Source organism: Vulpes lagopus, chromosome 11 (genome assembly GCF_018345385.1).
Source record: "Vulpes lagopus strain Blue_001 chromosome 11, ASM1834538v1, whole genome shotgun sequence".
Taxonomy (NCBI): Eukaryota; Metazoa; Chordata; class Mammalia; order Carnivora; family Canidae; genus Vulpes; species Vulpes lagopus.
The window spans coordinates 29,464,823-29,478,916 of record NC_054834.1 but is presented as its reverse complement, the minus strand read 5'-3'; the positions used below and the strand labels follow the sequence as shown (position 1 = coordinate 29,478,916).

The following is a 14,094-nucleotide window of genomic DNA, read 5'->3' as shown; positions in this document are numbered from 1 at the left end:
TCACTCTGTTTTTCTGGCTGTCATTTCCTCTTGAATGCTGATGGATGGAACGGAAAGCTTCATTTTAATGCTTCAAGGTCTTAAAGAGAACAGTCTTGGATGACAGATATACCTAAGTCTTTGTGGTAACAATATTGGTTTCATCATTGTCATCTGTCATTGGGAGGATGAAAAGTCATGAGAGTGAATTTGGCAGTTTCTTTTGCAAATAAGGACAATGTTATTGAGTGGGTTTCTTTCCTCTTGGAGTCAGCAGATTGCATCGAGAAAAAGAACTGATTAAACAACAACCTGTCACCTGAAAGAATCAAGGTAACTGCCCAATGTTGCCTAAAATTTATCTGAAACAGCCCAGTTCCTGGCAGAAGCTAATCCAAGTAAAGAATAGCTAAACACAAGGGACCGAGGTACATCTGCTTTATTGGAACCACTAGAACAGCTTTCCCCCCAGTGATCTGTGAAAGAGAAATTCAGCTGACCAAGTCACCTTTTCCAGTAAAGCTGGCTATCGGACAACACCTCCTAATTGAACTGTGTCTAATGTTCACTGAACTGACTGGGCAATCAGTGTGTTCATCTGGTTGCCAAGCACGTTATGTTTCTGACTTAAATACACCCCCTCCTCATATATCCTTATTTTCTTATGCTGGCTTCCTTATTCCCTGATTTGCCAGTCTTTTCTCTGAAATTCTATTTTCACAAACCTATAAAGGATTAAATCAATGGATATTTCTGCCTTTGTTCCATCCCTCCCTCCTTCCTTCCCTCCCTCCTCTTTCTTTTTCTCTTCTATTTCTTTTTTCCTTTCTCTCTCATCCTCTTCTATTATTTTCTCTTTCTTTTTCTTTCTTTCTTTCTTTCTTTCTTTCTTTCTTTCTTTCTTTCTTTCTTTCTTTCTTTCTTTCTTTCTTTCTTTCTTTCTCTTGGCATTCAATTCCCTTTATTCAGCAAGGAAACATTACTGGACATCTACTCTGATCGTATGTTAGATATTCCAGCAAAGATTATGACAGAGATCCAAGGGTTTAAACCATTCTATAGTGGAACAGATAAGTCCCAGATGAGTTCCAGTATTTGCATGAGAAACACCCTAATTAATACTACACTTTCAACTTATCTATTTGTGAATAAATGACATATATAAAACATGTGCTGATAGTCTCAGTGCCTACCACTGTTCTAGGGCAGGACTGTTTTAGGGCAGACCTTTATGCCTTCCATGTGAGGTCTGTCTTCAAAAGCCTTACTCCTTTTTTAGAGAAAATAAACAAGAATTTAGGAAAATATGGAAGAATGGCATAAGGCAGGAGAGAACTGATTTTTGTCGAAGTTGTGCATACTGGGGATAAAGAAAGGAATCATTGAGAACAGTTGGGGTCATTTATATTTTTCTAGAAGGGCAAGACTTCACTTGGACTAGAAAATGCAGATAGGGATTTGAAACAGGAAGGTGACAGAAGGTGTAACCAGGTTAAGAAGTGGGAACAGAATGTCAAAGATAATAAGAAGAAAATGAGTTGACTTCCAGTTATTATCTCCTCCTACCTCTGGGTCTTTCTGTATGTGAAATTTTAGAGCAATTTTCCAACATCTTCACTGTAGTAAGTAGCCGTGTAGTTTGGGAGACACCCTCCTAAATCGGCGGTTCCAGGACACGGCGCTGGTAGCAATGAAAGCAAAATAGTATCAAGGGAAGCCTTGACATCAGAGGAATGTTGACGTCCAGTCAAAGAGGGGAAGAGGGCTTCTCACCCTGGACAAGTCTTGAGTCGAGTTTAAAATGAACAACAGGAGGTGGCTGGATGGAGGGGAAGGATGGAAAACTGGCTTGAACACTGATAAGGGGCAATTAGCAACCTGCGGGGTCAGGAGGCACAAATCATTCCAGCTGGATGGTGGGGGTGAGCCAGCAGGGAGGAGGCCAGCAGGCTAGAGAGTTCAAAGTCATAAAGGGTCTCAAAACTCGCCTGGAGAGCTGAGAGTATTGCGGATTTTCAGCAGGAGAGTGGGAGGTCAGGTGTGCCCCTCGGAATCAGAGGGTGTCAGAGACCAGAAGGAAGGCGGAGGCAATGGGCCCGCCTACGTGTGGTGGTGGCCTGGAGGAAGGGCCTGCCATGGTCATGAGGGTGGAGAGGCAGGAACAGGCTCTGAGTGATTTTACCCAAGGGGAGACTACTAGGTATGAGAGAGGGATCGAGAAGGAACCGGCGGTGATTCTGTACTCTCCAGTTGGAAGGGCCCTGTGTCAGGGAAGGGGTCTCCAAGAGGGAAATTGGAAGAAGAATCCATCTAGGACTTGCAAAGTGCTCTAGCAGTTGTCCTTTCTGGCACCCCAAAGCATGGAATTATTAGCAGCAAGGCCCAAGTGTAGCAGAAGGTACCAAGTCCTACAGAGGAGAGTTGGGAAGAGAAGTGGGGAGGCAGAGGAGAAATGAGCGGGCCTTGTCTGTGACACGACTTAGCTGGAACTGGTTTTCCATCACTGCGGTCGCTGTAGAGGGGACATCGCGGGGCTATATTTGCCCCGACAGGAGACTGCTACTCAAAAGCCCGATAGGTTGGTGGAATAATCTGGGAATGTGACAAATCATACTTCTGGAAGATCCACAAAACAGTTGCATTACTTTCTTCAAAAGCAATGCCTCCCCCCCCTCCCTCCCCAGTCAACCCTGGAGAGTCACTCTCAAGAGGCCACCACCCTCTAATTCCCACGATCTAAGTCACACTGATCTGCACATGCTGTGGCCTTGACCAGACTCAAGTAGGGGGCAAGTTCCTTTAGCCTAGACCCTGCGGTCATGGTCTCTGGCTTGCCTCCCAGTGGGGAGCAGGAGCAAGGCAACCCGGACCATGTGCCAAATGACAGCTTCCCTCTGGGATCCCATTGGTGTGTGACCCCTGCAAGTGGCTGAGTGACTTGTGCAATGTCCCTTGCAATGTCACTCCAAAGCAATGGCGCGCTGGAACCAAGGGAAAGTTGACCTGTTCCTCTATCCTTTTTCATTCCTCCTTCAGGGCTTTTTCTCAGGGGTGGGCGGGCATTGTTAAGACTTGCTCTGGATCTGGAAAATGTAGAGAGAGAAAGAGGAAACAGAAAAGTGATTCTTAGAGAGGACGCTGACCTGGTATTTATCTCCTGCTTCCCAAACTCCCTTTTCCCTAGACCCAGAGAACCTTCCACCTGCCCCAGCTCAGGCAAGCGGCTGGCAATCTGTCCTTCCTCATAACACGCATCTTATTTCTGTTTCTTCTGCTCCATCTTTCATGGTCCTTCCTTTCATATTTTCTAACCTGTCTGGTCTTCTTTTCTTTCTTTTCATCTTTTTACCTCTTTTCTCCCTTCTACTTCCATTGCTTCCTTTTAGGCTCCTCTCACTTACCATGATTTTTTTCTTCCTTCTCTTTGTTCCCTTCCCCTTCTCCTTGCCTAGAGTAATTAAAAGTGTTTAGTCTGGAGGCAGATTTCTGGGTTTGCTCCATGCTCTGCCACTTTTTTGATGTTGATCTTGGGGAAATTTCTGAACTTGCCTGGGTCACATTTCTTCCACCAGTAATGGAAAGCCACTGATGGCATCTACCTCAGAGTTCAGGCCTAACGGTTAGATGAGATCATGGGAAGCACCCACCCTAGGCTGGTGATTAATAAGCATGTCATAGATGTAAGATGTGACCATCAAGTTTTAACTTTCCTTTGGAAACCCAGTTGTCTCTTCACGCATTGCTGACCTCCACCAATGTGCTTCAGAAATTCAGTCATCCTTGGCCTTGGCTAGGTCATTATCACTTTGCGTACAAAATCTAAGACATTGGATGCTATTTCTCAGTGAACACTTCTTCAGTCACCTCACTCAACTCTGCCTCTATTCTATACCACAAAAAAAGTCAAAACCCAGTATTTTCCTTTCTCATGCCATATTTCCGTGTGACATCTAGAAAGCGATGCATAGTAACACAATAGTTTTTAATGATGAACAATTTAGTGGCTCGCATGCAGGCTAATGGCCTGAGAAAACTCATGGATTGAATTCAGTCTCTGAATTCAGTGAATGGAGTCCTTTTGTTTTTATATTATGCTTTTGGGTCTTGGCAGTCACATGAGCCAATTTATCTGTATACCTTGCTATACTGATTTTTTTTTTTTTTTTGTCCACATGTTGGGCCTACGCTGATGGGTAGTGAATTTTCCTTGGAGGTAGCTTTTTTGAATTTTTATTTCTTCTTTTCCCCTTCTATCATCTCATTTCTAACTCTAAAGATCTAAGCTCTGTTGACATGGTGTGCCGAGACACAGCTTGGGGCACCCTGGGTCATGGAGTTTCTCCAAAGTCAAGTTTTGTCTGCAACCTGCTATAACGTAAAGGAGTCCCCTGGTTCACACTCTTGTGTGCCCCCACACAATAAAATGGCAACCACACGGTGGAACAGTGACGAGCACAGTCTCTGGTTTTCTCAGGATAAACAATGCTCTGCTGCAGTAACAAACAGCCTCATAAACAGATGATTCAAATCAGCAATGATTTATTCCTTATCCACTTGATATTCTGAAGTGAGTCAAGGGGTCCTTCATCTCACTGCTACACAATCTGAAACATATACTCTCCATGGTTGCCACAGAAGGAGAAGAGAGAGATGGAAATGCGTTTGGCTCTAATCCCGAGCATATAGGTTTGAAAGTGACAGTCTGCTCCTTGCCTGTTGGCATGTGGGTATTTGGTGAGCGTTTCATGTCTCTGCCCTGCTCTCTGGGGCAATGATGGCTCAGTTCATATCCCAGCTTTGCTCCTTGATGGCAGATTGACCTTGACAAGTTTAACTTCTCTGTGTCTCAGTTTCCTCAGCTGTAAAAATCGGCAGATGTTTTGCAGAGGCCGTGTTGACAACTGGGAACATATCTCGGGGTTGCCGTGCGAATTAAGTTTATTATGTATATGAAATGCTTAGGACAATACCTGGCACATGATAAGCAATAATACTTGTTTTTCAACACATGGTCCTTGATCGAGGTCCAAATGAGTTTGCATATATGTGTTATTTATTTCATGGCCAACCATCAAGAAGAAAGGATGGGCAAGGTGGAGATTGGAGACAAGCACACTTGCTTATAGCAGTGATTTTAATTCCTCTGTGATACTTGGAAGATGGTACTACATGCAAAGAGCAGTGACTACACACTCCTGGGGACTCTGAGACACCTACTTGGGAGAGGGGAAGGGCATCCCTGTGTGTTTGGGGAGGGGGGGAGTTGTAAAGCTTCCTTCTAAATATTTCTCTTTTGTTTTAAGGTTTTATTTAGTTATTCATGAGAGACACAGAGAGAAAGAGAGAGGCAGAGACACAGGCAGAGGGAGAAGCAGGCTCCACACAGGGAGTCCAACATGGGACTTGATCCCGGGTCTCCGGGATCACACCCTGGGCCAAAGGCAGACGCTCAACCACTGAGCCACCCAGGTGCCCCACCCCTTCTAAATATTTCTGATGAATCTGGATCCCTTTGTGTATTTTTCTCAGAAGATGGTCCATGATTTTTGTCAGATCCCTGAAGGGGTCTCTTCCTCCAAATAGCCTGAAATCTGTGGTCCTGAACACCCTGTAAGCTGACTTCCACAATGGGGATGTAGAATTCAGGAAATGGAGGTCTCACGGTATAACAGACCTTGTATCCGTGACTGTGATTGGGAACATTCTATACCTCTTTTCTAGGGGAGAGAATCTATAAGGGGGAGGGAGGGATTTTGAGCAGTTGGGCCAGGAGTCTGTCCCATAGGGATCTACGGCTCTCATCTACCTTCTGAGTTTCCTCTGTTCCCACCTTCTCATTGGACAGATAAGTGGAAGAGGAACGGCTCTGAAAGGTGAACTCTATCTCTTGAACAATTCTTGAGGACCTGCAAGTACACCCCAAGTCTGTTGAGCAAAGTCTCTGGAGCCCAGATTGCCTCGGCTCTGTGATGAGAGGTAGTCAGAGCAGTGGCAGGAACAGGAAAATATACATTTATTTTCTGCTGCTTTCTCCAGAGTTGGCATGGGACAGATCGAAGCCTGGACATGAGCCATTTTCTATCATCGTCCTACACCTTGCTTTTCTCATTGTACATCCTTGTGGATCATTAATGTGTTTACAAGCAGATAGTTTCGTATGAAGCATTTATTTACCCTTATTATTAAGATGCATGTGTTTCCCTGGAAGCATCAGCTTTGAGGCCTTTAAAGCACATGATAAAAGCAGGCATGCAAAGAGAAGAAGAGTTCTGCCCACAGGCCATGAGCAGGTTGGCTCAGCATCTCAAATGGTGGCAAAATAAGAGGTAAATACAATTGAAAAACACACTTGAAAATTGTATTACATAAAATAATTTACTTCTCATTCAGAATGACCTTCCAGATCTCTTTGTAAGACAGCAGCCGGTGAGCACAGGTACAATCTGAGAGTCATGACAGTTATAATAGGGCAAGATCAACAGAGTTACACGTCTGGATCCTGGAGTCAACTAGAGACAAAACTGTGGAACCATGTATAATAAAAGGGACAGAGGGGAGGAATTCTGGGAACGTGGAAAGTAAGACTGCCAGAGACAAGAAGGGCATAACTGAAAGAACCTACATCTTTAATAGGGTGAGATTTGTCTATGCACACTCTGGTTTTCATTGTGCAACCCCATCTGTTGGCTTACAAGCCACAAGGTGCTCACGTATGCAATTTATGCCGGAGGAACTAGTGCAATGTGCATGCATATGTGTGTGTGTGTGTGTGTGTGTGTGTGCACTTCAAAGGCTGGAGTTTTAGAAGAATGAGAAGAAAATTACTTCCTGGCCATTCATTAATAATTCAGGTGATATCCTGCACCCTCCATTTATAAAACAATACAATAATAAAAACATTGTAGAAAACAACATCATAAATAACGTAAATGAGAAATTTTCAAGTATTTCACGTGCCTTGAAAAGTTCCAAACAGTAGTTCTATCGACTGTTTTTTGTTTCTTGTTTTCTTTTTTCCTTTCCTCTCTCATTTAGTCTCAGAGGCTGGAAAGGTATACCTGCAGGCTCTAGTAGCCCTGATGTTCAGGGTGGAATGAACAAGGTCCTCCTTTCAAAAGAGAAACTTAGGAGGGCTTTTCAGTTTGCAAAAACATGTTTCACGCTTATAACACACAATCCTTCCCTTGCTGCTGGTTTCTAAGTGGAGGCATAGAGCCCGGAGCCATTATAGGGAACCAACCAACCAACCGAGTGAAGGGAGGAGCCTCATCTGATGTCTGAAGTCCTCGGGGCGGTGGGGCCGGGGAGGACAAGATGAGGAAAGCACCCTTGATCAGGAGAGAGAAAAAGAGTAGAGGATAAAACTATTAACCTTGAAGTTCCATGCCCTCGCTCAGCCAGTATCTTACAGCAGGGAGAGCTGGCGAGGCCCTCCCTGCCTGTCTTCATTTGGTTCGAGCATTTTCTCTCCCAATTCCATACCAACCTGGCTTCTGACAATCATGGCCAAGCACCCAGGCAAAGAAGGGAAGGCCAGCAGCTGAGGGACTGCAAAATGCTGTAAGAAATAACCAGCTCAAGACAGAACTGTGTCAGCCAGGCTTAAGATTCTTTAGGATATCTGCTCCTTAGAATACTGTTCAAGGTGGAAGCTATAAGTGGTTACGCTACGCATGGAGTCCCTCGGATGTGTGGCCGACAGGACCTATAGTGTTTTACAGAACCAACTTTCCACAGGTTAGCATTCCTTTCTTGGCCTGCATGGGAATGGGCTCTGCTTGCCTGTTTGATTGCAGGATGAAAGACCAGGGATCAGAACATGCATTAGGTATGTACGCACACTCTAGTTATGAGCACCTAGGGTCTTTCCTATCTATTCTTGCAGAAATATATATGTATATACACATATAGACACATATACATAGAATGTGTATATATATGTGTGTGTAAATATATGTATACATGTGTATACATATATTTACACACACACATATGTACACACAATAGATCAACCCCATCTAAACATATAGAGTTTAGAGAAAGTGCCAACAGAATACATGTGCTTGTAGATGTCACATGAAATGTTACCAACCAACCAACCTGAGGTCAAGCCATTGGGAGGAGAAGACTGCAACAGTCTTTGAAAAGCCACCCCTACAAAACCATTATTTGGATACTTGCTCACATGGCACCCAAAAGGAAATCTGGGAAAGCTGGACTGGAATGAGGTCCTGCCCTGATGGACACCAAACATCAAAACTAAATCTATTTCTTACATGGGAGTGACTCACGCATGGCAGGCAGCATGAACACTAAGCTACGATGTGGATAAAGCCCTGGTGCTTAATACAGATCAATATTTGGCCTCAGGTTTTCCAGGCATAGAGTCTTGGCATTTCAGCCCTCCGGTGTGTGTGAGAATCAGGCATACTGGGGGACCAGGGAAGGACAGTCTGCAGAGCTCTTGGCCCCTTTCTGCTTCTCTGACCCGGCGATGGAAGAGTTGGCCAAGTCAAGATAGAATCGAGACTTGAGGAAGCGGCGGTAGGAATCCTTTTCCATGAGGTTGAAAATCCTCTTCTGGGCCTCATCAAAGCAGGTTATCGTGGGCTCTAGCATGTTCCGGCTTGTCTCCTCCCTGGTGCAAGAATCCAGGTTTACCTATAGAGCAAAGACCAAGATGTATTGGACACATGGCCTTGTTGACAATGGAAGGCTGCATGCTTTGTGGGGAGGCATCACGTGCACCCTTCATTCATACCCCAGAAACAACAACAACAACAACAAAAAGAATATTTAGCTCCACCCTGGCACATGTGAGAGAGTATAGAAGGTTCATCTGCTTCTGGGTGGGCAGGACAATCTCTTTGTTCTTTCTCACAAATTGGGAAGATTTATCAAAAAAACTCATTAAGGGAGATCATCTAAGTCATCTGGATGAAAGCTTTCTTAACTGACTTATTTGGGGTGGTAAAGGTTTTAATAATCTCCTCCACTGTTACATCATTTCCTTTAACTAAGATGATCTAAAGATCCACACCACTAAATATCACTTGCAGGAAATTTCACTAAGACTCAGAGAGTTCTGTGCTGTGATGACCTACCTCTTTGGTTGCCTGGACGGAGATGAATTCATTATAGATCTTTTTGGCCTTGGGACTTAGTTTAGAGGGTGATTTGATTTTCTTGTACTCTTCGCAGCTAATCCAGAAGTCGATGTTCTCCTCGCTGTATTCAGACTTCAAGAAAGCTTTGAAAGCCGCCAGCCCACCTGTGATGGAGGAGAAAGAGCCACCCTTGTCACCACACTGGCAGACCTCTTGGATAGTGTATTTCAGGGAAATTCAACGTGCTTGAGAGAATAAAGCGTGGGCTCAAATGCCTCACCCTTTCCTTCCTTTCTGAGGGTCACTTGGGGTCAGGTGACCCTAATCTGTTTGACATCTATTGGATCCCAGTTATATCTAGTGCTTCTTGCTCAAGGTTTGAAGTCTCGGTGTTTCTGAAATACCCATGAAGCCAAAAGTAAGTTTGGCTTACTTTTGGCTTCAAAGCCGATTGCCAAAGTAAGTTTGAGAAAAAGAAACTAAGGCTGGTTCTGCAAGAAGTCTCAATATTTTGAAGTTTTCCCCTCAACCTGTTTCCCATGTGGTGAGAGAGATGATTTTCCACATGGTTTTGTATGAACTTTCCATTGTCTATCACAAAGCCCGGGGCATGGTAAAATTTTAAATAGACTGATGCTCCTGAGTCTGGAAGCCAGAAGAAACCCAACTCTGTCTGCAGTTCTTATTAGATCAAATATAATATGAGATAACTTGTCTATCTAGAGAGCTTTTGTCCTTCTCCTAGCAGGGAAGAAAGCCGTCAGACTTACATTCATGGCTAATCAGGTTTTCCAGTGATTCAGCCCATTTTTTTACTTCCTCTTGGCTCACCCTAGAGACGTGACAAAGAGAAAGAAAAACTTGAATGCCATGATACAAACTTAGGGCGAGAAATTTAAGATCCTGAGAAAAATGCAGACACTTATTTTCTATCCTCATGATGAGACCTATTCTTGATTAGGGCAGTCTTTCCACAAAATGGGTGGAAATTTCAACATCTCTGACATTAAATAGTTAACATTCAATGGGTCCTCACCGAGGCCTTTTCTCTTACCTCTGACAAACCACCACTCTGTCCTTCTTGCTGTGGGAAGAATTGTGTTCGCAGGAATCAGACTTCTGCAGCAGGAAACCTAGCCGATGCTTCATATCCTTTGCACTGCACAGAAGAAGAAAAAGAATAATCCTAATTAGCTCTTTTAAAAGATACCCTGGTGGCAGAGCTCGAAGAGTCCATTACTAGTAAAGGGGCTGGGGCAGTTTATTTACAAAATGGGAGCTGAAGTTGGCGTGAACAGTCAGGAAAAGGAGATCCCACTTCTGTGTTTGCCTGTGACTCACTATGAAACCCGGGGCCAGAGTCACAGCACAGCCTGCTCTGTCTGCAACAGAATTCTTTTGAGAGAAAGAGTATGAATGGAGAAAGGGCAGAGAGAGAAAGAGGGAGAAGCAGACTCTGCTGAGCAGGGAGCCCAATGTGGGGCTCAACCCCAGGACCCTGGGATCAAGACCTGAGCAGAAGGCAGACGCTTCACCGACTGAGCCCCCAGGGCCCCAGCCTGCGACACAATGCTGACCCTCAGTTGGCCTCAGGAGGCTTTTCTGTAAACCTATCATTTTGACCAATGGAACGCTTTGGGGTCTTTAACAGACACACATTGAAAAGGGGACCGCTCTTTGGGTCATTTGTAGGAATTGGAGGGCGAGCAGTCATTGAGAGGGAAATGTGGCACCTTTCCTGTTGCACGCCACCTTCTGGACAGACGGCGGCGGCTGTTTCCACCTGCCTCCCTGTTAGCAGAGGGACCTGCAGAAGCACCTTAAGAGCAAGCGGAAGGGCTGGGTGGTCCCAGCGTCCCAGGAGGTGGGCCAAGCGATTGACCTTCGGGTATTTATGGAGGTGGGGATGCAGCTCCAGCAGAGGGAAGTGGAGGAGGCCACAAAGGCAAATGCTCTGGCCAAAAGCTGAGCAACTTCAGGCTTGCTTCTAGAGAAATCTGCTTCTGCTGTTGCTACTGCTCTCCTGTGTAATATCTACATTCTAAGGGCATTTGCACTATAAAGGGCATCTGAGCCCTAAAAACAATCGAGAAGCAAGAGTCATCACTGCGGCTAGTGACTGTTTAATTAGAGCAGAGCTTATTTGCACTGTTTAATGGATAGCGAGGGAGCAGCGGGGTGCGTGACTTAGAAAGAAGGACCTTTTATTAAGTTTTTAAGCTCAGCTTTCTCTCTGTTAATTCCTCTTTTGTTTGAATCTCTTTTATTATAAAAGCCAAGAAATCGTTTTTAAAAGAGAAATGTCACTTTAGAAGCAATGAATGGGTAGATGTTCCTACTTAAAGGGAGAAAAAGAAAGTCTCAAGGATAAAAAAAAAAAAAAGGCATTATATGACGGCTCCTGATAGGTCACTGGCTTCTCCATTCAGGCATTTCTCCAGAAGCTTGAATTCCCTTATGTTCTTGGGCTGCCCCTAAAAATGGATTATCTCTTCCTCACAAGACTGATTTCCCTCTTCTGCTTCTCCGACTGCTCAGGGGATGCAAAATCCTCCTCAATGACAGCAAGATAGAATCCTAAAGGCTCAAGTGATTCTAAGACACAAACATATTATGATCTGGTCAAAACAGACCTCACTTCACCTTGCCATGTACCGGCTCAGGCTGAGATCTAAGTTACTGAGTAATGCAAGTCATTTCACAGAGTCGTTAGTATGCTTAGCAAGGATGCTACATTTGTCCTTAGGACGCCATTCAACCATAAAAATAAAAGGCAGCATGACTTTAGAGGTCACCAGAGTCATGACACCAGATCTGATGTGCACTAGCCATCCACTGCCTATTTGACCTTGAGCAGTTTAGGGCTTCCTGCAGCCTCAGGCACTGATGCTAGGGGGGAACGTGCTGGACTAGTTGATTTGCAGTTGACCAGTGAAGAGGGAAGAGCCATTTACTTTGCTGATATACAGGTTACCTCCCCAGCTTAGCTTCTTAGCTCCTTGGGCAGACCTGTGCAACCATTCATCTGTCTCCTGCAACACTTACCAGAGCATAACGGTTTCCTGACACTCCTATATTTTGTATGGTTTATTTTATTTTATTTATTTTTGTATGGTTAATTTTATATATGAGTTAACCGAAGCTCAGACTAATTTGCTCCACTCAGCTCGGGATAGTCATGATGGAGCTCAGGGGCATTCCCTCCATGAGTACTTCCTGCCAGATCCTCCTGCTTCACTTTAAGGCACCCATGAAAGCACATTTTAAAAAGAATATTTTTTCACACCCCTGAATGACTGAATATTTGTAAGGCAAACTTCTACAAAGTGCACGGAAGGCTGTGCTTTCTGGGATATTCCCAAATTGAAATTTAAGGTGATTTTTATTTGCAGGGAAACAAGGGGGTGCTACAGCTACAGACGGACTTTGTACCTTCAACTGTAAGATTAAATAATAATGATATGCACTAGTTTTGTATTTCTCTTTCAGCTGGCTAATGTATAAGCATTCTCTGAAAGCACTTATTTATCCTTTTTTTTTTTTTAAGGCAAAGGCATATGAGGAGCTATGAAGCAGCTTTACTATTTTTTTTTTTTTTAAATCAAGGGACAGTAGACAAAACAATGTCTGCAGGAGGACTGAACTGTTAACTGAATTGTTAGGATCAGGACTTCTCAACCACCACTCATGTGAGACATTTCAGGAACTGGGGGAAGAGGGCAGAGAGAGAGAAGGGGGTCTAGCACTGGAACTCACACTGGATTGCCACACTTGCTTATAGGAGCATAGAGAGTGGAAGGTACTGCAGCGCCTGTGATGCAGCCAGACCTCATTCTGGGGTGTCTTCCCCTAAACAGGACCTACCACCCGGTCCGAAAGCTCAGAGCCGTGAGTCCACAGACCCCCAGCGATGTGCAAATAACCGCAGCGATCGCAGAGCCCTGTGTGTGCCCCGAAGCCTCATGTCCCTTCTTACTCCGAATTAGCTCAGGGAAAGAGGGTCAGGACAGTCCCCAAAAGCCAGGTCACATGGGGGCCCATTCGGGGGGTGGGTTGGGGTGGGGGGCGCGCTCCTGCAGTGCCGACGTCCAGCTGGCCATGGAGGAGAGCCAGCAGGTGGAGGCCCTCCTGCGCGCACCGGAGAGCTGGGTGACCAAGAAAGTCTGTCCCAAAGTTTACCGCGGGGAGTAGCTGCAAATAATCTTACCTCCTCAAGCAAGAAGCCGGCAGGCCTGCAAGTCCTTTGCACATGGTGTGCGGCGTGGGGTTCGCGAGCTGGGGTTGGAAATGCAGAGGGAGGAGCTGCGCCTTCGGACGGGAGCAAGATGCGGTCGGATTCGCCCTGCAAGATGCGGTCGGATTCCTGCGCGCTGCCGGCGAGCCCGCGGGGCTCCCTTTTATAGCCCGGCGGCGGCCGCCCGGCCAATCAGACGGCAGCTCCGAAGCCCCGCCCCGCAGTGCGGCCAATCAGGAGGCAGTTCTGGTAGCACCGCCCACGGCGGCCCGGCCAATCAGAGGGCAGCTCTGACGCCGCCGCCCGCAGCAGCCCCGCCCCCGCCCCGGGGCGGCCGGGGTTCCGCGGGGAGGGTCTGACGCAGCCGCGCGCGCAGAGGAGAGCCTTTGCGGAGCCGGTGCACCGCGCAGGCAGATGCCCCGGGTCTCCAACCGATGTCGGTCCGGGGTTTGGGATTTCTAGCAAAGGGGGAGGGAAAAAAAAGAGAGAGTTTCAAACGCTACGAAACGCAGCTTTATCCAGCCTTTCTGCAAAAGCGATTGCAAGGAAAGGCGCCAGCGGGAGTTCCGGGCTGGGCTCATTTTGGAGACTGAGTCTCAGTGCGCTTTTTTTTTTTTTTCATTTTCATTTTAATTATTATTATTATGTTTTGCATTAGAAATAGCATATCTCACACGGTGCAAGAGCTCATCCTCACTGTTTCCCCAGGGGATTTGGGCAGGATCACCATTTCCAGGCGGTGATTTGCAGAAGCTGCCTCCCGGGTTGTCCCAT

At 45.7% G+C, this 14,094-nt stretch overlaps 1 protein-coding gene across 2 annotated transcripts; it reads right to left on the bottom strand.

Annotated features, from left to right (window-relative positions):
- Positions 1-5,975: 5,975 nt before the first annotated feature.
- Positions 5,976-13,473, bottom strand: RGS4 (regulator of G protein signaling 4). 2 transcript variants are annotated; one of them, XM_041723534.1, is made up of 5 exons: positions 13,294-13,465; positions 10,141-10,245; positions 9,857-9,918; positions 9,084-9,250; positions 5,976-8,640 (listed from the first exon to the last, which is right to left on the bottom strand). In XM_041723534.1, exons 1-5 carry the CDS (start codon positions 13,335-13,337, stop codon positions 8,401-8,403), a joined length of 618 nt encoding a protein of 205 aa, XP_041579468.1. In that variant the 5' UTR covers positions 13,338-13,465; the 3' UTR covers positions 5,976-8,400. The 2 variants fall into 2 exon arrangements, with proteins under 2 accessions (XP_041579468.1, XP_041579469.1); XM_041723535.1 differs by lacking the exon at positions 9,084-9,250 and having other exon boundaries at positions 8,427-8,640; positions 13,294-13,473.
- Between the last annotated feature and the right edge of the window lie 621 nt (positions 13,474-14,094).